At 34.8% G+C, this 27,887-nt stretch overlaps 2 protein-coding genes across 2 annotated transcripts; both read left to right on the top strand.

The window, feature by feature from the left end:
* Positions 1 to 16: 16 nt before the first annotated feature.
* On the top strand, positions 17 to 7,929 carry LOC137037418 (membrane-spanning 4-domains subfamily A member 4D). Its single transcript, XM_067411395.1, has 8 exons — positions 17 to 148; positions 1,588 to 1,750; positions 6,744 to 6,845; positions 6,947 to 7,003; positions 7,092 to 7,184; positions 7,280 to 7,300; positions 7,405 to 7,530; positions 7,616 to 7,929. The coding sequence occupies exons 2-8, from the start codon at positions 1,592 to 1,594 to the stop codon at positions 7,643 to 7,645; spliced, it is 588 nt and encodes a 195-aa protein (XP_067267496.1). The 5' UTR covers positions 17 to 148; positions 1,588 to 1,591; the 3' UTR covers positions 7,646 to 7,929.
* A 2,704-nt stretch (positions 7,930 to 10,633) lies between these two features.
* On the top strand, positions 10,634 to 27,864 carry ptdss1a (phosphatidylserine synthase 1a). Its single transcript, XM_067411344.1, has 13 exons — positions 10,634 to 11,134; positions 12,687 to 12,778; positions 14,059 to 14,103; positions 14,296 to 14,420; positions 14,816 to 14,974; positions 16,387 to 16,538; positions 16,620 to 16,761; positions 18,862 to 18,974; positions 20,255 to 20,320; positions 20,753 to 20,852; positions 21,066 to 21,134; positions 22,268 to 22,331; positions 24,228 to 27,864. The coding sequence occupies exons 1-13, from the start codon at positions 10,956 to 10,958 to the stop codon at positions 24,314 to 24,316; spliced, it is 1,395 nt and encodes a 464-aa protein (XP_067267445.1). The 5' UTR covers positions 10,634 to 10,955; the 3' UTR covers positions 24,317 to 27,864.
* Positions 27,865 to 27,887: the final 23 nt, after the last annotated feature.

Raw genomic sequence — 27,887 nt, 5'->3', positions numbered from 1 at the left:
TGGTCAAAAAAAAAAAAAAGAAGGAACTGTGATGTGAGAAGTGATGAAGTGAGCAGCTCAGCTCTGCTTCTCAGATGAACTTCTGCTATTAGAGCAGACAAGCCTGTTGAAACTTCATCTACACTTCACACACTTTACTCTCCAGCTGGTAAGACCATTTATTTATCACTAAAAGACTCTTTAGCTGAAACACAAACCTTGTTCTAGATTAATAAAGTGAGTCAGACGCATACAGGCAGCCTAAATTAATTGATTTTATTCAAATAAAAATGTTATTTAACAACTGAATCAAACTTAGGTTACACCAACAAAACTACGTTTAAGGTAGAAATAGCTCTTTAATGCAACAACTCCACTATGCAGTGTATCATTTGTTGATGTGCATCTGTGTTTTATTATCTTTCAGAAAACTGAATCTGTTTTCATTTATTACAAGTTGCACATTTTACCTCGGACTTCCTGTAAACACGTTTGAACCTGTCACACTCTGGGCATTTTATAAACTGTGGGTTGGTTCGGGGTCGCTTGAAGCTAAATACTTTTAATTGCATGATAAAATGACTAAATTTTATAGTTCATTCAAGACTGGATGTGTGGATTTCAAATTAATTTTTATCCAAACTAATGCACATTTGACTATTTTTATCATTAATATAATTCATTTATGATATATGATTAACCTTTCTTATATTTTATTACACTGCAAAACATGCTTTTCTTCCTCTATTTCTGTCTTGTACTCCAGTACAAATATCTAAACATTCTTAAATCAAGAAACATTTACTTGAGAAGCAAAATGAGCACAATCATAAAAAATGAAGTGTGTTTTTGCTTCAAATGAGAATGTCATTGGGTGTGAAAAATAATCTTGTTTTCCCTTCAGAATATTTTTCTTATTCCGTTGACAGATATTTGTTGTTTAAAACATAAACTCACTTATTTTTTCAGAAATCAAGACTTAATACCTGATGTTATTTTGCTTCTCAAATCACTATATCTTGATTCAAGAATGTTTACATGTTTTTCTGGAATACAAGGCAGAAATACTATAGTATATTTTTATTAAATATATAAAAGGTACTTGTAGGCATTATGTAAGCCATAGAGGAAGGCCACATGCCTACGTAATTTGTTATGGAAAACCTTGAAAGCTGTACTTACACTGTATATCTTACCTCACGTAAAGAAGGAGGCGTTTAGCAAACACTCAATGCTACAATTATTAACCAAATTGATTTGCTCTGATTACACGTAATGTACACTGCCTTGGAAAATGGGATTAAATGTTCTTTAAAACCAAAAAGACAGGATCCCACCATTAAAAAGAAGTCAGAAGGTTTGATCATTAATTATGGCAAACAAGTGAGGAAGTTTAATCTTTGAGAAGTGCTTAGACGTACTCTCACTGGGTAACAACAGGCATCTGACTAGATTTCCACAACAATACTGATGAATAAAATCATGTTTAGCAGTGAAATAGTGCTCCGACCCTCTGCCAGTCTCTCCTTCTCTTCACATCTGAGCTGCTGAATGTTTTTGATCCATTGTGTGAGATAGCTATATTTCTCTGTATTTTTCAAATGACAGACAAATGCGGTACACGTTTAAGCCGGATGACTGTATGGTCATCAGCATTCCTCTGGGAAGCATCAGGAACATGAGAGAGGGGCAGCTGATGCCCGAGAAATTCACCTGCGTCTTCAAGGATTCTTACAAGGTTTTTCTCAGAGGGCGACCAAAGGAACTCGGGGTACGTAGCGAGATTTAAAATGCATAATAATGTCAAATACAAATTAATTTATTTTTTTTTTTTGTTAAGGGGCTCATATATTTGCACCAGAATTCTTTTATTTTAGCATTTTTTACCTTTACTCGCTAATACCATCACCGTGGATTTTGTTTTATGATTTGGACTTTTACTTTTGTTTTAGTTGAGTAGTTGCAGAGGCAGACAGAAGAGATTATCTTGAAATCATCAGATGATACATAAACAGGAATTCACTACAAGTTTTTTTTACTGCACATGTCAAATATCTGGGGCATTTAGTCAGCTTCAGTGGTATTTTTGGCCCCACCGGTGGTTGATGTGTGACCCTGATTTCAACAGATAAACATTTATATGTAATCATTTTAAATGACTAGAGTTTTCCATCAAAGATACATTCACTATACACTATAATATATCCATTTGTATATACACAGTGTGGACCAAATGTCTGAGAACACCCGTGAACATTTCATGCATTTTCATTACACATTTCATTTTCATTTTTTTGAAAAATATATGTACATTTATACCACTTAGTAATAATACTTTAGTAATAACACTCAAATTACAAAAAACTAAAGCTGCTGTGAGGGTGTTTCTAATACAGCAGCTGTGAAAGTGATCTTTCTCTGTGAAAACACTATTGTGGAGTTTTTCTTTTGCTATTTCTAAAAATGGAACTCAGAAAAATGCTTATCAAAGTCTCTCATTCACCATTATAAGAGTTTACCAACTATGATGACTTCCGCTTGTCAGAATCGGAGTTAAAAATATGAGAACATCTCAGTATTTGGTACAGTATTTCTCTTTTACTGGAGCTGCATGAACAAAACCTGATGATTATGTTTTCTAGCATGATTTGAGATGATCTGAAGAGCGTCTTGAGCTTCTGACCGTCTGTACAAAGAGTCACATGATCACTGACACTCATTTACTTACATTTCATTAGTCACTTAGAATCTAAAATATTCGTTTGGTCACACTTTAGTTTAAGGTCCAGTACTCACTAACTATTAGGGCTAGATGATATGACCTAAAATCAAAATCTCGATTAATTGAACAGTTTACCTCGATTATGATTAATGAACGTTTTTTTGTTTTTTGCCCTTGTTCACTGACAAGGTTTGTACACTCAAAAAAATGATTCAGGCCCTTCATAGATATGACACATTTAAATAAAAACACGTCAACCAAGTTTTGTGTCCAACTAAATGATTTATTTTGAGTTGGACAAACATAAATAAAATTATTTTTTATAAATGAATCATTTCATTTAAACTGTATTTAATAAAATTAAGTTGGACCAACTCAATTACATTTCATTGCATGAATTTGTCCTTTTTGAGTTGGGGTCACACATATTTATTGGATGGAAAACCTTCCCTCAATTAAATTGAGTTTATCCAATGAGTTATTTTTTTTTTTTTTGAGTGTATTGGACATTCTAAAACGCTTAACGTGAAAAGGGCTTAACATGGCTTAATGTACTAAGACAGTGATTTTAACAGACCAAACTCACTAAATGTCATGCTAATAAAGTATACTATGTGCAAAAAATCAAATGAGCCCAAAATATGATCTTAACGCGTTTTATAACTGTCACCCCCCATTTTTAAACCTAGACATAAAAGTGCACTATCCGAACTTGAATTGTTGTAATTCATGAACACTTTTGGTAACACTTTACTTGAAGGGGTGTGCATAAGACTAACATGAAACCTTCATAATCTTGACATGACACATATCATGAATATGAAGGAGGCTTTATGAATGTTTATGACAACTGTCATTAAATGTCATTCACTCAATTATGTCATTTTTAATGCAAAGATGACATTGTTTGAGATGTCTTTGTTATGACAACTTGACATAAACCAATACATCATAACCTGTCAGTGTCTTTGTCATGACAACGTGACATTAGCAAAACATCATAACCTGTCATAAACATGACATAGCAGATTAATTATCAAACTTAAAAAAACTACTTAGTTGAGTGAATGACATTTAATGACACTTAATGTCAGTTGTAAAGCCTCGTGTCATGTCATGATTATGAAGGTGTCATGTCAGTCTTATGCACACCCCTTCAAGTAAAGTGTTACCACACTTTTGAATACAGACATAAGGTTGCTCTCTTCTAAAAGAAGGCAATCAGCAGATTATTGTGGCTGTAAAATTATTTTTAAAACATGAAAGTATAAAAAAGTTTAAATTTATTGTAAATAAAATGTACTGTACTATTTTTATTATATTTTATATAAAATAAATATTTTACAATCCAAAATTGCTATAAAATTAAAGCCACATGTCTCAATAAGTTGTGTTCCAAATTTGAAGTTGATATTTAAAAAAATTGAGGTTCCTATGCAATTTTGTTTATGCGTTATACCAAAAATAGCCACCGAGTGACACCCAAACTCCATTGAATTATGTTGATGCATTCTTCTGTGACAAATGCATAAATTTCTCTTTCAATATTACTTCTATAACAAAATAATCACCAAATATGGAATTTTGAGACTCAGACCTTTCCAACAATATGTATTTTGTCAAGATTATAAAATGTTTTGATTTTAAAAGACCGTAATATGACACCCCGCACTTAGGGGGAGGGGACCGCTAAAAGATTTTGAGGTGCAATTTCCATGGTAACGCAATGTCCAATTTCAAAATGGATGAATTTTGAGGTTTTAAGCTTTCAAATGATATATAATTTATGATTATTAATTAAATATTGTATAGGGACAAAGGCAACAAAAAATTATTTTTGTGAAAAAGGTCAAAACTCCTATTACGATGTATATTTTTGAGGGGCACTCCTGTCATAAATTAATCTATTACTGTTACTACGTAATTTGTAACAGAAAACAGTGGTCAAATATCTATTTAGGAGTCTTAGACATTTCCAACGATATATAATTTGTCATGATTAGATTAGATTTTAATTGTAATAAAGTGAAGTAAACTTAGGCGTCCCGTATACGGGACGGTGACAGCTAAGGGGGTAACTTACAACCCACAGCTTCACAATTAATGATGAATTCACACACGCAATCGCTCCCTCATTAATGCGTTCAAATAAATGTACTGGTACTGTGCTAATTTATCTGTGTCTGATTTACAATGAGCAGAAATCTGTAAGAAATTTTGCAAACCATAGAGAAAATTACTGCTGAAAGTAAGCTATGTCGGAGCACTCTTTCATCTTTACAGGGACATTCTAAAACGCTTAGCGTGAAAAAGGCTTAACGTGGCTTAATGTACTAAGACAGTGATTTTAACAGACCAAACTCACTAAATGTCATGCTAATAAAGTATACTATGTGCAAAAAATCAGATGAGCCCAAAATATGATCTTAATGCGTTTTATAACACGTTAAGCCTTTTTCTCCCGTAGAAAACCATTATACTTTATTAGCATGATATTTAGTGAGTTTGGTCTGTTAAAATCACTGTCTTAGTACATTAAGCCACGTTAAGCCTTTTAACTGTATATGGGAGAAAAAGGCTTAATTCAAAAGTAGAAAATATATGCTTTAACTTTTGAGTTTCTAAGCTACTTTAGTGATAAATCACAGGACAGCGTTAACAACGAGTTTCTGCGCTCCTTTCTGTGCGCGCGATCTTCACATGATGTTCAGCTACTGTTTGTATGAGTGTTCGTGTCACAATGCATCAGCGTGAGCATGGTGGCTCAATATAATAATACACATCCGATCGTCTAAAATCGCTTGAATGTTCAAACCTTAAAACACATTGACAAAGTTTAGTGAACACGCAAGCGATCTCACTTCAGTGCTTGTACTGTGTGTGTGTGTGTGTGTTGAATTGACGAAATAACCAACATTTTTTGTCGGTTAGAGGTTCTGAATTTCAGTTTCGATTATTTTTCGATAAATCATCCAGCCCTACTAACTATTAACTTTGACTTTTGCCTCAATAAGCTCCTTATTACTGCTTATTAATGTTAAGTAGTTGTTAAACTCCCCCAATCATTGTATCCCTTAAAACTCATCTGTGATCACCAAAATGACATATTTAAACGTTTTATTTTCCTGTGAAAATACCTTAAAATAGCTTGAATGTAACTCTACGGCCTTGGCTCATTTAATATACCCGGATCAATGAATATGCAAATCAGCCCCGCCCACTCTCTCTAGCACCAGCTCAGAGATCCACTCGGTCAACTTACTGAGGTAAACGCTGCACAATAGTATCGCTCTTTACAACATCAGACATAAAACGGATATGATTATCTTTTGGTTATTATGGTTTGTCACACAAACCATGTTCCTTCTAACAATCAGTATCCTTACAAACAACTCAGAACATCAGTGGAGAAAGGTGTATAGTTCATCATAACATCGTAATATACATCATACACCTGTCATATCGCTAAATCTACACAATTTTTCACATCAGCAGAAAAATATACCGGGATAACCTGGCTTCTCTCGAGACTCTCCTGCTAGTTCACTGTTATATGCTAAAGCCCGCCGGCACGTTGACAAGATTGTTTACAAGGTAGTTTGTGACGTCACAGACACCAGCGATTTCAAACCGTGTCTTTTTTCACTGCAGTTTTAAGAAGAAAATACTCAGCAATGGTGTTGACATGTGAATTTGCACATGATTTGTCTTAAAGCATCTTAAATACACCACATAGACATATAAACAACATTAAAAACTTGATTTTCACCACAGGGGGACTTTAAGATTAGATATTGGGTAGGATTAAAGGTGCCCTATAGAATTAAGGGTTGTAGAATATGGTCATGCAGAATAAGGTATTAATATCTGCTTTATAAGTACTAATAAACAGCTAATATCCTAGTATTATGCATGCTAATAAGCAACTAGTTAATACTGAGAATTGGACCCTAACATTGGGTTTAAATTTGGAAAACTCAATGTGATCTCAGACTAGTTTTATGAGTTTTTTGACTGTATGTGAATGTTGTTGATGTTTCAGGCGGCTCAGCTCTGCATCGGAGCGTTTGTCATTTGCCTCGGCAGCCTCATTGCTCTTGAAGACCATGCAAATCATTTAATCTACGCCCTACCTTGTGCCCTGGTGAGAACATAGCTATCCTGTCTCTTTTATAGCTCATTTTTGATGTTTAAGTTGTATTCTTGTTGAACACACACATCTCTCACACAGTCTCTTTTATTTAGTTCATTGCAAGTGGCATTCTGACATTTGCAGCTGGAAAGTCTCCAATCATGCCCGTGGTAGGTGATCACAGGACAAATATTGTTCATGACTTGTCATGAAGGAAACTGAATTGAATCATTTATTTACTTATTCTTGTTCTGAAAGGTGAAACTGTCCTTCATATTCAACATTATCAGCCTTTTCTGGTCCATCGCAGCTATAGTTCTCTGCTTGGTAATGAGTATTGGACCTATACCGGTAATTTGTCATTCTTCACCCATATACTGAATAACTTAAAAAAGCCAGAAATGCAGCATGGTGTATATATCTCATTGATTTACTTTGTTTTACAGAATGGGGATGCCCTTTCAAAGGTACCGTTATGTGCTCTTTTAACAAACATGCATTTAGACACACTTATGAGCTGATGTTAATTATCATTTGCACACTAATTTATTCATTTATTATTATTCCTTAGCCCCTGAATATATTTGTTGGGCTGAAGGTGGTGATCTGCGTGTTGTGTGGGTTCGAGTTGATTCTGGCTCTGGTTCTAATCTTCTGGGAGAGTAAAGCCATATGCAGACCTCATTTCAACACCCTGGTAAGTTTTCCGTTTGAAATCAACAAAACATGCTGAACAATCAAACACATTGTAAACTTTTTTATTTTTCTTCATTTCAATACAGCCCTTGATCACTATCAAGCAAGACGTTTGATTGGACAGTGAGATCAAAGCACCTTGAGAGGACAAATCTCAGTCGATTTCTCTGTAGGACATTTCAGGTTGAACTTTAATGTATATATAGATGTTTGTTTGAAGCCTTTTTGTCTGTAGCTCAGCTGGTAGAGCGTTGTGCTGCAGTATCAACATCATGGGTTTGATTCCCAGAGAGCATGTGAATAGTTGAAATGTGTATATTGAATGCAATGTAAATCGCTTTTGGAAGTGTTTGCCAAATAAATTCATGTAAATGATACACTTGATTAGTTTTCTATGTGCTCACTATTAAAGTGCTGTTGCTAAACTTCATCTGTGTAGTACTGGATAATAATCAATCAAGCGACTGTATTTGAAACACATACACAGACACACACATATATATTGCATGGAATATATTTTACTTATTTTTATTTATATTCATTTATATTAAATATGGAGTTTTTAGGATAATTTAATTTTATTTGCTAAATTTATTATTTTTGTCATCATATTAACCTTACAAGAAAGTATGGTTTCATTACAAGATCACTGAACATCCGGCTGTGAAAGACATTTGCTCCTTCGTCTCATGTTTGTTAGTTCTTTAGTTAAACCACAACTTCTGCCGCTGCTGACCATGAAAATGTGTGAAGTTCAGGGGGCCTTAAAATATGAAAAACCACAACAGACTCTAATGCAGCAAAATAATCTTCAAACATCATGAAAAGTACAGTAGTTAAAAATATTTGGTGTTGAGGCTATTTGTACTATTTTTCATGGTGAGGATGTAATGTATAAACCATTGTGCATCAGTTCTGTTAGCTGCTCGATCACGCCTATATAATATCTTTTAGATGTCTAGTGGTTTGCAGAATTTTATTCTACTCACACCTAAAAAACATCTCACCACTATCAAACATAAACTTTTTGACCTCAAAAAGCACTTGGACACTTCAGTCACACTTAAAGGGGTCCTTGATTATACTTTAGTTAGTGTGTAATGTTGCTGTTTGAGCATAAACAAGATCTGCAAAGTTATGATGCTCAAAGTTCAATGCAAAGGGAGATATTTTCTTTTACAGATATCGCTTTTTAAGGACTACAACAAGCGGCTGGTAGGGTTTGTGACATCACAAACCCTAAAATTTACATAAACCCCTTCCCCGAGAACACGTAACAAAGGGGGCGAGGCCATGTTGGGCTGCTTTAGAGAAGAGGAAGAGTTGTTGTAGTCGAGTGTTGCTGTCATACCGTCATTTTATGCCAACAAACGAGGGTCAATTCAACACTGGATTTGCACAAAAGATGAACATGACGGCACATGCTAGTGGATGAGTTTAATCAACTCCACAGCAACTACATCAATTTATCCAATAACCATTCAGAAACGTCCAGTTTCATTCTAAAAGTTGTAACTTCTTCCTGAGTCTCTCCATCAGTGTCGACTCCGGTTTGAACAATGTAAGGCTGAACACCGTTACTGACAATCCTCATTTTGGCTGCGTGAGATTCTCCAGCTTTGTTGTTGTTAAGCAACCGAAGTGTGGAGATGGTCCTCACTGCAGAACACAAGATCCAGGGGGTGGGGTCTAGATCTAGATCCAACTCCTCCCACTTTACATATCCCGTAACCTACCCGACTCCGCCCCATGGATCTCGAGTGTTCAGCAGTGAGAGGCTACTGAAAGTATGAGCGGTTAAAGCTCTGCCCTCTTCTGGAAAGGGGGGCGGGAGCAGCAGCTCATTTGCATTTAAAGGGACACACACACAAATGGTGTGTTTTTATTCACACCCAAATAGGGACAAATTTGACAAGCTATAATAAATGATCTGTGGGGGATTTTGAGCTGAAACTTCACAGACACATTCTGGAGACACCAGAGACTTATATTACATCTTGTAAAAGGGGCATTATAGGTCTTCTTTAATGTCTGAATGCCATTGCATTACAGTGTTGAGTAAGTATTTTTAAGTAAAAAAGTGATTACTATTAGTATTAGTAGTATTGCATTACTTATCACTAATTACTTTCTAAGGGTCTGTTTACACAACAACGATGAAATAAAAACGAAAGTTTTTCCTTTGTTTTTTTCATGTATAGAAGACAACGTTGTCAAAATGATCCCTGTTCACAAAGATCTTTGAAAACGACTAAAAACGCTGTATTCTGCTGCCAGGCCAGTAGTTGGCGATGTCACTTTGTAAAGAAAACACTATGTGCCTATAGACTCAACACATAATACGCATGTGCATGACATCACCATTTTCACAAATTTGTGTTTTTGTTGTTTAAACAGAAATTATATAGTTTTCAAAAGTTTTTGCTTTCAGGACCCCAAAACGCCATTGTCATGTAAATGAATGGCCAAAATGCATAAAAAGTTTTACATTTTTACTTGAAAACGGTGTGAAACACTTTTGATTATTTCAAATAGATAATATAAAATTACGAAAATTATTACTGAATCGACCAAAGTATTTAAAGGGAGGTTACATTAAAAACATACATCTTAACATTCAATTTTGATAAATGTTAAATCCACTATTGTTTTATATAGAATTGTTCCTTAGTCAATTCCTATTTAATGCAATTGCATCAGAAGTTACTATAATTCAATTGCAGAAAAATTAAGAGTAATCCCTTACTTTTTCAAGTGAGAAGTAATTCAATTATAGTAATTACTTAATGAATTACACCCAACACTGATTACATACAAATATCAAATCATTTATTGTAAAGAAAGCCCGCAAACACACTTACAAACAAAATATTTGACAGAAAGATAAAATAAGAGATATTGGAGAAACCCATTTCATGCAGCTGTGACTAGACAATGCTGTTTTTATGTATAGATCTCTAAAATTTAACTCTTAATTCTTTGAGTATCCACTTTTTGGGGCCACCGTTTATAACTCATGACACATAAACCAATGTTTGCGTGTAAATCCAAAACACACACATTTGTGTGACACTCAACAGAGTGACCTTGAGCGCGTGAGAAACTCGAACGTTTGGCCCACCCGGCTTGCCATAGCGGCTGTACTCCTGGCACTGCATGCACACCAATGAAAATACACGGAATTTTCTGTTTTCACCTAAAGTGTCTGCCATCTTTCTGCTTGGTGCATACATCGCTCTCTCTGAGCAGCGGATTGAGTACATGCATTTGACGCGCGCAGAGCCGGAGAGCACACATGCATGGCCGTCATCCGGGTTGCATTCTTGCAGCAGACGCCAGAGAGGGAGAGAGAGCTGCTAACATCACGGTAATCAAAGGTGAATCCAGGACAGAGAGGAAAGACGCCGATCTGCTGATCTCCCGTGCATGGCTTCAACGTTCGGCTCTCGGACACTCAGTAAAGATGATGTGAATTATAGAATGCATTTCCGCATGATCAACGAACAGCAGGTGGAGGACATCACCATCGAGTTCTTCTACAAGCCGCACACAATCACCCTGCTGACATGCACCGTGCTCAGCCTCATGTACTTCGCGTTTACGCGGTGAGTGACGCACAACCCTAAAGCCACACAAAGAGTTGCAATAACAGCATGTTACTATAGCAACACGTCGTTTCGAATCGAAATTTGCCTAATGTGGCTTTTAATGCGTGTTCGTTGTTTTGAGGTCACCTATGTGCGCGTGTTTGTCTCTAAAGTCGACTAAAACGACCTTATATCAAAGTGCGCATTTCACTTCCGGGAAAACGGACAAAAATATTGATTACGTCATCCTGCACTCGAGGACATTTTTATTCAATGAAATGCTTTTCATAAAGACAGCGTCCCTCCCCCCATACCACCATTTTATATAAGTAAGCAAGTAGCAAATTCATGTGTATGATGTAAACAGGAGACTATTCAAATTATAATGCTTATATTCATAGGATATTTAAAAGTCGACATGAAACTGAAGTTGCGATATGAAGTTGACGTATATTCGAGTGAAAGCTTCTCAAACAAGAATAAATGTAGGGCGGGGCTTGATTTTGTTCATATTGGATGGTTGTGGTTTGGTATTGGTGGATCTCATGTGAGTGACAGGTTGCCCCGCCCTATGCCAGTTAATACATCATCAGAGAAGAGTTATTTTGATTAAAGACTACGAGGCACATGAATTAGTAAAATATAACGATGTGCACTGCACAGATGAAACATTTATAATAAATACTGCAATTTTCCATTAAAAAATAAGAATGGTCAATTTGAACTTTATGGTGGTGATTAGGTTGGCATTTTTTATTGTCTTAATGCATATTGCTGGTCTTTAATGTAAATAATTTATCTTTTCATTCATTTTTTTTTTTTGTTCAGCCATTTTGTTGCATGCACATCTGCCTCCATTCCAGTGAGCAATGCTCACTTTTTACAATCCAGTTAAATAGAGATGAATAAAATCAACTTCTGTCTTGCATTTTTATCCTTGCTCAGTAGCGTTTCACTTAAATGTACGGTAGTAAAATTAGTTGCAATTTCTTTTTCGTGTCAAGAATACCCTTGTATTCGAGATTTTTCTCAAAGTTGGAATTGATCTAGTTGAGAACGATTCATCCATGTATGCATTTCATTTTTTTTTTTCTCATTTTTTGTGACCTGTGAACTGAATCTTCCAGTGAAAGCATCAGACTTCTCCAAACTGTTAGTTCACTTAAACCCTGAAATGTCACAATGCCAACCCTGCAATCTCGCATTGAGATCTGCCTCCATATTTGGCATCTCAACTTCTAATGAAACAAACGAGAGAGAGAACCAAATCCCCGCGTTGCATTTTTTCTGATAATTCATTACACACAGATGTACATCACAATACGGAACAAAAGATCTGTCACAACTTATATTTTATCATGACATTAAGGGCTTTGAGGCAGAATACATGGAAAATATTTGGCAATGAATAAAATATATGTTTTCAAAATGTTTCTGATTGCATGCATCTACTTTTTTTTTTTTTTTTTTTTGCGTATGATGAAATGTGAAACTGGTGAAAATAGAAAGAGGAAGATGGTTTGTTTGTGCCGGGTGTATTTGAGTGTATGACCACATGTTTCCATTGCAGAGATGATGGAAACCATGACAATAACCTCTGGGTGGGTCTCATCCTGGTCATCTCATTTTTCTTGGTCATCAGCGTTCTTGCCTTCCCAAACGGTAAGAGTCGGGCTGGTATCCGAGAGCTTCAGTGTTTTATGATCATGGTCACATGGTTCTGTTCATAATTAAGGCTTCATGATATTGAATAAAATTGATATTGCATTGCAATATGCCTTAATGTGATCGTGCAGATTTACTAAATAAATATATGCGATACCCGTTTCAGAGCAAAGCGCGGCATTTACACACCTGATGTTATGAGCTGCACGTGTGTAAATGAACACAGCTTCACTCTGAAACCACCAGTGCGTATTTGCATTTGCTGGCAACCCGTCAAAATAATAGCTCGATAGCTATTGAAGAAATTGTTCATCAAATTCAAATCAAGTGATTGATTATTAGTATTGTGATTTTACACTAAAAAACAAAACAATTTAATACTATAATATATAGTATTAAATATTTTTTTTATATTTTTAAATATTTTTACAGTATAACAATATTATTTAAATATTTCTATGTAATAATAATCACAATAAAAATGTTATTTTAAAGTCATATTGAATTGGTCAAAAACACTGGGAAAGTGGCATATGAAAATGTTTTTTAAAACACTTTCAACACTAGAATTTTATTTTTTTCACCTCAGAAATTGCTAGTAAATTTAACAGTTAATTACAAAGAAATGGCATTAAGTTAAACATGGAAATAAACATGCACTCCAATAATTAGTTTTATTTATAACTTAAAAATATTATTAAAAAAATTATTTTATTAAAGGGTTAGTTCACCCAAAAATGAAAATTCTGTCATTAATTACTCCCCCTTATGTTGTTCCACACCTGTAAGACCTTCGCTCATCTTCAGAACACAAATTAAGATATTTTTGATGAAATCTGTGAGGCTTCCATTGTCAGTAATTTGCATAATTACAAGTAACTAACCCTAAACCAAACCCTAACCATGTCTTTATAAGTTCTACATGTTACGTTAATTAATATTACTCAGTACTCAAAGTACAATGTAACTGTGACCTCAAAATAAAGTGTAACCAATTGTTTAGCCCTAGAAGGATTTTGCCATTAAAAGCCTTCAGCTTAAAAAAAATGTAATTATTATTTATTTATTATTTATTCTATCCACTTGAACTCTCCAACAAAATCGCACAACTCACTCTAGAATGATTCATTCTTTCCAAATATAGCTAATCAAGTCATCTGTTAAAAATGTCTGTATTTTTTCCATTTCGCAATATATTTAGCAGGAAAACAAAATATTGTAAAGTCATGTTTTTCCAATATCATGCAGCCATATTCATAACTTCTGTCTCGTTTCAGGTCCGTTCACTAGACCCCATCCAGCAATATGGCGTATAGTGTTCGGTGAGTGGATCAGATGTGTTTATGTGACCTTGATGGCCAATTATGAAGCTTAATGATACACACACACACTGTGAGATGATTTTTAAACATGAATAAATGATGAGGGCAGATCTGAGGTCATATCTAAGTGTATGTTAATGTGATTTTCCACCTTTATCTGTTCTGAAGTGCATGTGTTATGTTGTTGTGCAGGACTGAGTGTGCTGTACTTCCTCTTCCTCGTTTTCATCATCTTCCTGAACTGGGAGCAGGTGAAGTCTCTCATGTACTGGCTGGATCCCAATCTCCGCTACGCCAAACGGGAAGCTGACATCATGGTCAGTGATTCAGGGAAATCTGACTCGGCTGTGTTGTTAAAGAAGTCGTTCACCCATCAATGAAAATGATGTCATTATGATTAAGCCCTAAATTGGACAAAATAATTCCCTTCTGCCAGAGCTCAAAAATCAGGATTATTATAGTTCACTAAAACATAAAAATATGTTTGTTACATGAAATAAAAAAATAAAAAAATGGCTAACATTTCTTGTTTTCATATAGTTCAACTTAAAATGTTGTAAAATAAATAGAACTGAAATAAAGATGAATAAAACTCTCTATATAAATATATATATTATGAACATGTATGTATATATATATATATATATTGCATGTGTGTGTGTGTATATATTAAACTACACTGATGTCCGTCTGGTCTTGTGATGGTTGACAGGAGTATGCGGTGAACTGTCATGTGATCACATGGGAGCGAATCCTCAGCCACTTTGACATCTTCGCCTTCAGTCATTTCTGGGGTTGGGGCATGAAGGCTCTGCTCATCCGCTCATACGGCCTGTGCTGGACCATCAGCATCACCTGGGAGCTCACTGAGGTAAACGTCTGCACCTCATGGGATTCCTGCTGTTCGTTACATTGTTCTGATACATTGCTTCACTTATAGCTTGCGTCTGATTATAATGAGAGCGATCCAGTTTTGTTGCATCACGATGATTCATAGTAGACAATATATGATGATTCACAGCTAATGACAGTTTGATTATGTTTGCCAAAATATAAAAGAAGTTGTTACATTTAAAGATCTGGTGTGTTTTTATTTTTGGGTGAACTATCCCTTTAAAGTATTAGTTCACTTTTAAACAAAATTTTCCTGATAATTTACTCACCCCCATGTCATCCTTCTTTCTTCAGTCGAAAAGAAATTAACGTTTTTGATGAAAACATTCCAGGATCTTTCTCCATATAGTGGACTTCAATGGGCACCAAATGGTTGAAGGTCAAAATTACAGTTTCAGTGCAGCTTCAAATTGTTCTACACAATCCCAGATGAGAAATAAGAGTCTTATCTAGAGAAACCATCGCTTATTTTCTGAAAAAAAAAATATATATATATGTACGTTTTAACCATAAATGCTCATCTTGAACTAGCTCTATTCTTCTTCTCTTTGAATTCCAGCAGTGTAGACACTGTTAAGTGCATTACTGACCTCCACAGGTCAAAGTTTGAACTAATTGTTATATACTATTGAACTAGCATATTGTATATGACAATTTAGTTCTAATTAGACAGTTTAATTAGACAGTTTAATTCTAATAGAGAAGAAGAAGAGAGCTAGTTCAAGATGAATATTTATGGTTAAAATGTATAAAATTGTATTTATTTTTTTTTTTAGAAAATGAGTGATTGTTTCTCTAGATAAGACCCTTATTTTTTTATCTGGGATCGTGTAGAACAATTTGAAGCTGCAGTGAAACTAATTTTGACCTTCAACTGTTTGGTGCCCATTGAAGTCCACTATATGGGAAAAAGTCCTGGAATGTTTTCATCAAAAACTTTAATTTCTTTTTGACTGAAGAAAGAAAGACGTGAACATCTTGGATGACATGAGGGTGAGTAAACTATCAGGAAATGTTTATTTAAAAGTGGACTAATCCTTAAATTCAGCAATCCCAGAATGCATTGTGAAATGCTCAGTGAAAAACAAATCATCCAAGATGAAGGACAAAGTGAGAATTTATCAGTACTTCTCACTTCATCCTCCATTTTAAGTTGTTTGTTAAAACTAAGCTCAGAATCGATTCGAGAAAAAAAATATCAGGATCGATCCAGATTCATTGCATTGATGGAGAATCGATGTATCGTCCCAGCCCTAGTTGTTTGATGTGTGTTTTTATGCAAATTACAGTATTACATTGTTAGTTAGAAACATGTTGATGTTAAAAAATTTAGTCTCTTGAAGAGCGCAAACACACACAATAATACACAAATATAATCTCTCCCTACAGTTGTTCTTCATGCATCTTCTTCCTAATTTTGCGGAGTGCTGGTGGGATCAAGTAATCCTGGATATCTTGTTGTGTAACGGCGGAGGCATCTGGCTGGGAATGACCGTCTGCCGTTTCTTAGAGATGCGCACGTATCACTGGGCCAGTATCAAGTAAGAGTTGTGATTCATTTCAATTTTGCAGCATTTACAGTGGTTAGAAATGGTGAAGAATCGTGTTTCTCCACCGCACAGACACATCCACAGCACCACGGGCAAGATCAAACGGGCAGTTTTACAGTTCACGCCTGCCAGCTGGACGTATGTGCGCTGGTTCGACCCCAAGTCTTCCTTGCAGAGGGTGACAGGAGTCTATCTGTTCATGATCATATGGCAGGTTAGTCTTTCAGAGTCGATTTTTGCATCTTCATCAGCCAACGTTTGACAATAAAACACATTTTAGTTTTGATTCAAAACCTAATTAGTTTAGTTCAATCCCAGAATGCATTGTGAAATGCATTTAAGATGAAGGACGAAGTGAGAGTTTATAAATATTCCTCTTATATAAGGAGAAACATTGATAAATATGTAAGGGATTTTCCGCAGCTTCCTGTGCATAAAATTATTTTAATGCATGACGTGTAGTTACCTGACACAAAATGGAGTGCATTCAAATCATTAAATGCACAGCTAGCCATGGATTATCACGCTTATACCACGGTCATTTGCCAGCATTGACAAGTTAAAGCTGTTATTGATGTTTGCAGCATAGTGTGGATTACTTTTATGATGGTTGGGTCCACTTTTTTGGCCTTCAAAATCGTGAGCGCAAAGAGCTACCTGATGCGAAATGAAATGCATTCAAATTGTTAAATGCACAGCTAGCCATGGATTATCACGCTTATACCGTGGGCATTTGCCAGCATTGGCAAATTAAAGCTGTTATTTGACTGGAACGGTAAAAATGACAGCTAATTTCATCAGTTACGGCTTGATAAATCTAGCATTCTGCTCACTTTGAATCAGACACTGACAAAGTAATGCGGTAACATCTTATTTATTTGAATGAATTATTGCATATATTTGAATTAATTATCAAGAGAGAGAGGGAGAGATGCATGCGTTAAATACCTGCATCTGTGCAGCATCTTTCTACTAATAGTAAAGCTACAAGTTTGAGCTTCAAAAACTTCAAAACCAGTGCTGTTACCCTCTCGTTGCTGAGAAATATTATGTAGCGATTCAGTTTTGAAGCTAATTTAATAATAAAATCACAGGGCAGTGTTGATGAGTTTCTGTGCTCCTGAATGTTTGTTTGTGCAAGTGGTGTGTATGTGTTTTGCGTGTTTCAATGAAAGCAGTGCATTAATACAGAAGGGTAATTAAACTGACTGGAACTACCTATGCATTGAACAGGTTTCATGTATACCTTCCAGCCAATCAGAATCGAGTATTCAGACAGACCATGGTATGAAGTTATATACCATTTAATAAATATAATTAATAATTGATTGAATAATAATTAAATACCACATTATATTATAAATGTTAAAACTACTTCAAAGTTAAAGTACTACCTAAAGTGAAATATTTGCGCTTTTTTATTGTCAGCATAAAAATAATTAATTTAACTAGCTTTAACTAGCTCAAAAATGTGGGTCATTTGAGTTCTCTAGAGAGAACGGGCAATCAGACTAGAAGTGCCGACTCGTTTCCATGGCGATGAAAGAACGCTCTTCATTCTCTATTGTGCGAGAGGGAGGCCGGTCTCTTCGCTCCCTATTGAGGGCCCTTTAAGTAGTAATTAAATGTCTTTGAAATGGGAATTCGGAGGAGGGGAGTCTGAGCCTCCATTTCCACTTCAGAGACTGTGACCAAATTAGTTGACAATTGAATACTGGTTTTGTTGTCCTGTGAATCTCTGAAGCATAATCTGAAGTGATTTCAAATTTCAAATGCTTGATTGTTTTATCATTGCAAAATGTAAAATCTAATGTGCTAAATGCAACATGAAAATAATAAGGTTTTAGAAACATTAATGTCATGATTTTCTGTAAAGCTGCTTTGAAACAATGCGTATTGTGAAAGGCGCTATACAAATGATATTTACTTGTCAATAGGTTTTTAAAACCATCCGTGCATTTCTTTATCAATACTGAATGCTTAATTTATCATTACTTGTAAAACAAGTTTGATGTGACAGTCACACCAAAAGACAAATGAATCTATTAACAGATGAATTCAAATTAATCCTTTATTACATAAAACTTTATTATTTGAAATTCGTATTTCCAAAACTAAGAATCCAAAAATTGCATCTAGTTTTTCTTTTGGTTTATTGCATAACATTTCTAACATTTCACAGAAGTTTTATTAATTCACTGCTGTGTCTCTGTCCCAGTTCTCAAGGGTCATTGGATTTAGTTTTTCCAAAAAGCTCTTTTTAATTTTGGTTTATTGCATAGAATAATCTCTCTCTCTCTCTCTCTCACTCAAGCTGACAGAGCTGAACACGTTCTTCCTGAAGCACATCTTTGTGTTCCCAGCATGCCACGCTCTCAGCTGGTGCAGAATTCTGTTCATCGGTATCATCACTGCCCCCACCGTACGGTAGGTGCCAGCCAAACACGCTTTATCCTTGTATTTAGTGCAATACATAACAAAATGGCATTCACAACTCTTTTTACTAAAACGAAAAAAAATGAAGGTACAGATTTTTCCCAGTGGATAAAAATCATAAAAATTATTGAAGAAAAGTTGTTACATTTTTCTAATCCAGGGTTTCCCAAACTGGGCTTTGTAAACTGATGAAAAGCTAATAATTAATGGGTTAATTCACCCAAAAATGTGTCATTAATTACTCACCCTCATGTCGTTTCAAACTTTCGTTCAAAAAATCTGAGTAATTTCTGTCCCTCCATTGACAGTCTACGCAACTACAACTTTGTCGCCTCAAAAACTTCATAAAGAGATCGTAAAACGAATCCACATGAATTGAGCAGATCATTCCTAATTTTTATATGAAGAACAGATTCAATTTAGGCTTTTATTCACATATAAACATCAATCAGAAGCTCAACCGTACTGGCTTGACACGCGAGAACAAACCTCATTTCAAACCAATGGGACTAATCACAGCACTTGCATATTGTTGGTTTGATTGCTTCTTTTGTTCTCATTTGTGACCCTGGACCACAAAACCAGTCATAAGAGTCATTTTTTTGGAATTGAGATTTATACATCATATAAAAGCTGAATAAATAAACTTTTCACTGATGTATGGTTTGTTAGGACAGTATTTGGCCGATATACAAATATTTGAAAATCTGGAATCTGATGGTGCAAAAAGATCGAGATATTGAGAAAATCACCTTTTAAAGTTGTGCAAATGAAGTCCTTAGCAATGCACATCCACTCACAAAAATACATTTTTGATATCTTTACATTAGGAAATTTACAAAATATCTTAATGGAACATGATCTTTACTTAATATCCTAATGATTTTTGGCATAACAGAAAAATCAATAATTTTGACCCATACATTGTATTGTTGGCTATTGCTAAAAATATACCCGTGTGACTTATGACTGGTTCATAAGTCATTTTTGGGTGAACTAACCCTTTAATTAAATCATAAAAATGTAAATAATAATAATAATAATATATAATGTATGTATATGTGTGTGTATGTATGCATGTATCATTTTTTTTAATCAAAATCAAAATAAAACACTAAAAAGGTCAAAAGATATTTGGAGTAAATATTTTTTGCTGATAAAAAAGCTTGCTAAAACGTTATGAAGACAGTTAGAATAGCATGCCTTATTGAATTGTGTGCGATTTGTATTAAAATCATTTTGACTGATGAATTCTCTGGTCTGCTCTACAGGCAGTATTATGCGTATCTCACGGACACACAGTGCAAACGGGTCGGGACACAATGCTGGGTGTTTGGGTGAGTTTAAACCAGTTAAAATGACACAAGTGTGATGCTGCCGCCCATGTGGTCCGCTGTAATGCACACGTGAAGGAGCGTGTTTTCAGTAACACTTGTTCTTCATTGTGCGCTGATGTTCATGCATGTCACACCAGTGTTTGAGGTGAAAGGCTTGCAGGCTTTTCATTCACATGAACTTGCACACATGTCAAACGTTTAACCACAAACCCGCATGAATGCTTGTGTTCCACTGCAGCGCTTTGGTGGGCTTCGCTGCTCTATTGTCATTTGCGTTATCTAAGATATACGACAGTAACCTAGATTTTGTGCACTTCAAGTTATCTTGTCTCAAACATCTAGGTTAGATCATCTAGACTTCATGTAACTCCCTTCAGCTTTAAGTTGCACAATCGAGGTCTAGTAGAAACGCTCTTGTTTTTTTTCCTACAGGGCAATAGCTTTCCTGGAGGCGTTAGCGTGCATTAAATTCGGACAAGACTTGTTTTCCAAGACGCAAATTCTCTATGTGATTTTGTGGCTCGTGTGTTTGGTGAGTTTCTGCACTTTTTGTCTTCACTTTGAGCTTTTCATAGCATCAGTATGATTGTTTGGTTTCTACTCGTTCAGCAAAAACGTGAGCTTTTTTTGGCATCTGTGGGAGGAGATTTCCTCAAAATAGTCTTTTCAGGAAGTGTTTTTGTGTGAACACAAAGGATGTTGATGTGGAATTGATGGAGTCTTTGTCTCTCTCTCGCGTCTGAAGGCTTTCATCACATTCCTGTGTCTGTATGTGATGGTCTGGTATGCGGAAAACTACGGGCCCAGGCAGAAGGTGAGTCACGGCTTTGTCATCATTTACTCACTCACCCTTGTCCCCGAAAAAACAAAAGCGAACAACCAAAATATAATGTGACCAAGGGCTGTCAAACTTCAAAAAGGACAAAAAAATAACATTAAAGTATCTTAGAGGAGACCATGTGACTTTGGCGAAACTCTCAGATCTCATGCATACATTCAAACTCGCCCTCTTAAAGGGATAGTTCGCTCAAAAATGAACATTTTGTTATCACTTACTCACCCTCAAGTTGTCCCAAACCTGTATGAGTTTCTTTCTTCTGTTGAACACACGAAGATATTTTAAAGAACGTGTGTAACCTGACAGTTGACGGTAGCTATTGATTGACAGTGGCTACCAACAACTGTTTGGCTACTCATATTCTTTAAAATATCTTCTTTTGTGTTCAGCAGAAGAAAGCAACTCATACAGGTTTGGAACAACATGAGGGTGAGTAAATGATGACAGAACTTTCATTTTGGGGTGAATTATCCCTTTAATCACAGTAAAAATGAATTTCTTTCTTAGTATTTTTGTCTTGTTCTCCATTTCAAATATCAAAATATTCTTAAATCAAGATACATTTACTTGAGAAGCAAATGACTTAAGTCTTGTTCAGTGAAAACTGTATCATAATTAAGTGAGTTTATACTTAAAACAATAAAAAAAAATCTGCCAACGGCAGACATGCTAAAGCATTAAATTAAATGAGCTTGTTTATTAATCTGATCCCATTGGCAGATATTTTTGCTTGTTTCTTAAATCATTTAGCTTCTCAAGTAAATGTATCTTGATTTAAGACTGTTTAGATATTTGAGCTGGACAATAGAACAAAAATACAGAGGAAGAAAATCATGTTTTTACAGGGATTTTAGTCAATTTTGTTTTGTCTTTGTTTTTTTCCCCCTCAAACAACAATTATTGTATGACTTCAGAACACTTTTCCACTATTTTTTGTTAATGTTAGGCTGTATTTTTGCGATTTTGACGCTCAAGCACGTAAAGTCACCATCCACTTTAGTTGCATTGAAAAGAAAGTATCATTTTGTGTCTCGCTGTCTTTTCTCAAACATTTGCATTTATATGTACATTAAAAAAAATCTAAATCATGTGATGTTTGACCTCCATAGAGCTTCTCAGAGTGTGAGGACAGTTATTACTCTGAGCCAGGTGACGCCGTGTCTGAATGCAAAGGTAAAAGCTAAATCACTCACACTATGCAGCATGTTGATTACTGTGATGTTAATGACAGCGTCAGCGAGTCTAACCTGTAGTGTTGTGACCTCTTGTGGAGAACAAGCAGAAGACACACGGGTAATAAGTTCTGAGATGAGGCAAAGTCTTTAATATTATAGTACTGCTGTTACTGTAATTATATATATATATATAAACACTAGTATGCAATATAATAGTACATACTGCGCAGTAACAGCAGTACTATTCACACACTAAATATAATGTATGATATATTTGTACTAGTGGGTTCAGGACACTATAGTTCATGTAAGTGAGGATAGCAAAATAAAGTAAACTGTGACACATTATAACTAAAAATTCTTCATACAGTGGACTACCAGTAAAATTGATAAAAATTGGAAATGGAAGGTCAAGCATATTTTTATTGTGCATTTTGTCTAAAGTATTAGATCATCCAGACAGGGTTATTATCATTAACTAAAACTATTAAAAACATGAAATAAAGCTGAAATAAATATAAATATTAGTTTGTATAATTAAAAACTTTAAGCGAAAATTAGAAATGTTGCCTCGGCAATAAACTGAAATAAGTTTAAGTTGAAGCACTAAAATTATTAACTGAAAATTTGTAAAAACTATAACTAAAATGGAAATAAAAATAAATGAAACCTAAATGGCAAAAAAACAGAAAACTAATACAATGACAAACACATAACAAAATTACTAAAGTAAACTAAAATTAACATATGAATAAAGTTCAAAAATTAGTATTCAAAATAAATATTAATGTATAGATAAATAAATCACATAATATATATACATTCAAAATATTAATAAAACAAATTAAAGGTACAATTTGTAAAATTTTTGCAGTAAAATATCCAAAAACCACTAGGCTATTGTTATATATTTTGTCCAACTGATTACTAACAATATCTCTAATGTTTTCAACTACTTGTAAATCATGAGAAAATTCCCATTCTAAACAGTGACACGGGGCAGTGCAGTCGCCTGTCAATGACGTAGTTACCTTTGTTACCGCCTTTACTGACGTAGAAACCACATGACAACAGTGCCGTGGACAAATGCGGAAGTAGAGTCTAGCGTCCAGCAAACCACTAGCTTGCTTCAAGCAGTTCCTTATTTACTTCTTGCACGTTTTATGGTGGATTGTGTTACTTATTTATGGAACATAATTACTGTTTACCATCTGCCGCTGGTTCTGTCGACAAGGACAGCTCCCGTAAACTCATGACCGGAAAAGCGGAAGCGGCGCCGGCGACTGTATCATAATAAAAGTCCCGCTGCTCGTGAGGCATGTGTTGATCAATCGCTCCAGCTCCCTATTCTTTTGCACCGTCCGTTGAGATGGAGACAACATGTCCCAAGTTTCCGCTCTAAAACTTGACGTCATCAAACTACGCCTTTGTTTTGAATAGGCTTCTAGCGACCTCTAGCGGTAAATGTAAAAAATAAATATTAATGTTTAAATAAAAAAATTAATTATATATATATATATATATATATATTTAAAATATTAATAAAACTAAAAACATACGAAAAGTTCAAAAATGAATATATATATATATATATATATATATATATATATATATATATATATATATATATATATATATATATATATATAATATATATATATATATAAAATAACACTTCATCCATGCATATTTTATATGCTGTGCACAGTATGCATGCCATATACTGCAAAATCTTTTAAATATCAGTATGCAATTTTGAGTATATCTAGTGGAGTAAATTTTTTTAGGCTTTAGATTGCATTAATGTGCATGCATTATACTTTGCTTCTGTGCATGAACTCAAACATTCTTGCTTCAGTGTTTCAAATGACATTGTAATGCAATTGTGCTGTAGGGGAGTGTGAGATGGACGGCACAACTTCCTCTTCTACCAGGAAACGGAGGGACTCTGGAAATAAAACCATCAACGGGATGGAGAAATAAGTCCGTCTCTGGAAGGCTTTGACCGCTTTTCCTCAGACGGGAGCGTTTGCACATGTGTCACTCCTGTTAATGGAGGGAACATCAGATGACTGTGATTATGATGGGTGAGATTGTCTCAGGTTTAGTCCGAACATTTCAGAAGTCAGAGCGGTTTGCAATGCTGCGAAACACTTTGAATAGGCAATACGGTGTGTGTGTGTGTGGAGAGTTTAGATGGCGAGCTCACTTTACCTGTTGAACCACAGAGACTGGTTAACCACGTTAGACCCCGAGCAGTGCTGTGCATCACCGTGTTCTTCAGTAGCATGCGTGACTCGTGAGTGTTGCTACTTGTCACTGTATTTTATGTCACCGATGTTTTCAACAGTGTATTATATGCTAGCGATTTCAGATTACGTTATTCATATCATAATGTGTATACAAAAGATCGTCAACATGAAATCAAAAATGACCCTTTTTACTTTCTTAAAACATGTTCCTGGTCTTATTGTGCATGTTTCACCGGTGCATGTGGTTTAAAATAAAACATCATTAAAATGTAAATGTAAAGTTTAGGGATGGTAAGATTTTATGTTTTTGAGAGAAGCCTCTTCTGCTCACCAAGGCTGCATTTATTTGATCAAAAATACAGTAAAAGCAGTAAAATTGTGAAAAATTATTACCATTTAAAATAGGTGTTTTCTATTGTGATGTATATTAAAATGTAATCTATTCCTGTGATCAAAGCTGAAATTTCAGCATCATTACTCCAGATTTCAGTGTCACATGATCCTTCAGAAATCAATATGCTGATTATCTTTTGTAACATAAATGTATTTACCGTCACTTTGATCAGTTTAATATGGAAGCTTGTTTCTGCCATGAAAAAGTAAAAAAAAGGTTATCTCAAAATTGCGAGATGTAAAGTCAGAATTGCGAGATATAAACTCTTTTTTTTGTGTTTGTGTGTTATAATGTCCAATTGCGAGGGAAATAAGACTGACGTTTTTTCTCAACTGCGAGTTTATATCTCACAATTCTGATTTTATAACTCTCAATTGCATGAAATAAACTCACAATTCTGAGAAAAAATCTGAATTTATAGAGTTTATATCGTAATTCTGACTTGATATCTCTCCATTCTGACTTCATATCACACAATTCTGACTTTATATGATGCAGTTGTGAGTTTATATCACAATTCTGAGGAAAAAAAAGTCAGAATTATGAGATATAAAGTCAGAATTGCGTGATAAAAACAATTGCGAGAAAAAAAGTCAGAATTACGACTTTATATCTTGCAATTCTGACTTTTTGATTCTGTCAGAGTTGTGAGAAAAATTAGCAGTTACCTTTTTTTTATTTAGTGGCAGAAACAAGCTTCCATAATTTAATGCATCCTTGCTGAAGAAAAGTATTAATTTCTTTAAAAATAATAATCTTACAGACCCTAAACTTCTAAACGGTTGTGTATATCAGATTACAGAAGCAAAACGGTTGCAAGCATCATTTCATGTTGACTCTATCTAGGAAAGGCCAGTACTCAATCCAGACTTACTAAATCTGACATGAGTTGAATGTTACCCGGTTAAGCTGCTTTGAAGGAACGTGTTGGAGATTGGATGCAGGTTCATTGGCCTGGACCTCATAGAAGCACAAGGGTTTTAGCACTTTTAGTGGCTTCACTGCTGTTTTAACGTGTGACTTTTGTTTTTAGTGTTTCTGCTTCTCCAGTGACGTTCTACAGCTGCTGACGTTTTAATGTTCTCACCTGAGAGGCATTTTTGGTTTTGCATGTCTGTAAAAAAAATTATCTGTATCGGTTTCTGTGGAAACTTGTTTCCACCACGGAATAAAAATAAAAAGCTAATTATGGCTTTTTATCTCGGAATTGGAAGGAAAAAAAAGTTGCACATTTTTCATCTCGTAATTCTGACTCTTTTTTTTCCCCTTGTTTTTATAACTCGCAATTATAAGTTTATATCTCACAATTCTAAGAAAAAAGTCAGATAAACTTGAGGGGGGAAAAAATCAGAATTGTGAGAAACTTGTGAGATAAACTTGTGAAAAAGTTAGAATTGAATTTAAAAAAAATCGAACCTTTTTTTTTATTATCGCAGTCGTTTATATCTCACTACTCATATTTTTCCCCTCAATTACATGTTTTTTTTTAACTCGTTTATATCTCAAAATTTAGGAAAAATGTCAGAATTGCGAGATGAAAAATTTGCAACTCTTAATTTTTTTTCTTTGCAATTTTTTCTTCAATTTCTAGAGATTCTATCTCATAATTCATACTTTTTTTTCTCTCAATTGCAAGTTTTTATAAGTCTATATAAGTTTTTATAAATATTTAAGTACTTATAACTCGCAATTGTACGTTTTTTTTCTCACAATTCTGAGGAAAAATTTGCAACTTTTTCTTGCGATTCCGAGTTTCTCGCAATTCTAACTTTTTTTCTCACAATCACAAGTTTCTCTCAATTTCTACTTTTCCCCCTCAATTGCGAGTTTTTATAGCATGCAATTGTAAGTTTATATCTCACAATTATGAGAAAATAGTCCGAATTTTGACATAAATGCTCAGCATTCTAACTTTTTTCTCACAATTGCAAGTTTGTAACTCACAATTCTGATGTTTTTTTTGTCAGAATTGTGAGACATAAACTCAGAATTGCAAGGAAAAAAAGTCAGAATTGTGAGATAAAAAGTCGCGATGACCTTATTTTTTTATTCTGTGTTAGTTTAAAATGATCCTGATCACCACACACCCTTAAACCAGTATTCAAGCCTTTTTAGACTGACGTTTAACACAGATATCGTGTGCCTGCATGCATGTTTTAACAACTATCACTTGTTAACTTTATTGCTTTGTGTGTGTGTGTGTGTGTGTGTGTGTGTGTGTGTGTGTGTGTGTGTGTGTGTTGTGTACATTAGTGTATCTTCCTGATATGACAACTAGAGAGCAGTGTGGCCGATGTATGTAGTATCATACAGTTTAAATGCAGTTACTGTAAAATACACAGACTGAAATGTTTTGCACTCAAGTTTTTTTTTTTTTCACTGTTTACTCGATTCAAAATAATTAAAAACTGAAATTGAGCTAACGTTTCCGTTAATCGCATGATTATCGGCTATGCCGATAATCTCAAAATGTTAGTAGACTTATCGACCTGGTTGATATATATTCTTCCATTACTAGTGTTCATAATCCAACACCATGTCCTGTGTATTCATCGTGTTCAGACGGCATAGAGTTTTCCGTATTAATGTCCTTCATGACAATCGTGGACAGTCGGAGCATCACATGATGCTACATATCCATTGCCAAAACATTTGTTTTGTGTCCGTTTAGTCACTGTGAAACATTTAAATGCCTTTTTGTCATGTTTCTGATTTGTACATTTCACATAAATTGTAAATGAATCAGTGTTTGTCTTTTCAGTAATATTAAATGACTAGTTTTTGGTGAAGAATGGCACAATGTGACTGAACTTTGCAGCTTTTCAATATATGACATTTGTTTGTTTGCTCAGAATTTACATGCAACTACTTGGGATGTAACTGAACTTTAAGATTAAATTTCATCTGT

The sequence above is a fragment of the Chanodichthys erythropterus genome, chromosome 2, assembly GCF_024489055.1.
Source record: "Chanodichthys erythropterus isolate Z2021 chromosome 2, ASM2448905v1, whole genome shotgun sequence".
NCBI lineage: Eukaryota > Metazoa > Chordata > Actinopteri > Cypriniformes > Xenocyprididae > Chanodichthys > Chanodichthys erythropterus.
Note: the sequence above shows the minus strand (reverse complement) of the source record. Positions and strands in the feature narration are given on the sequence as shown.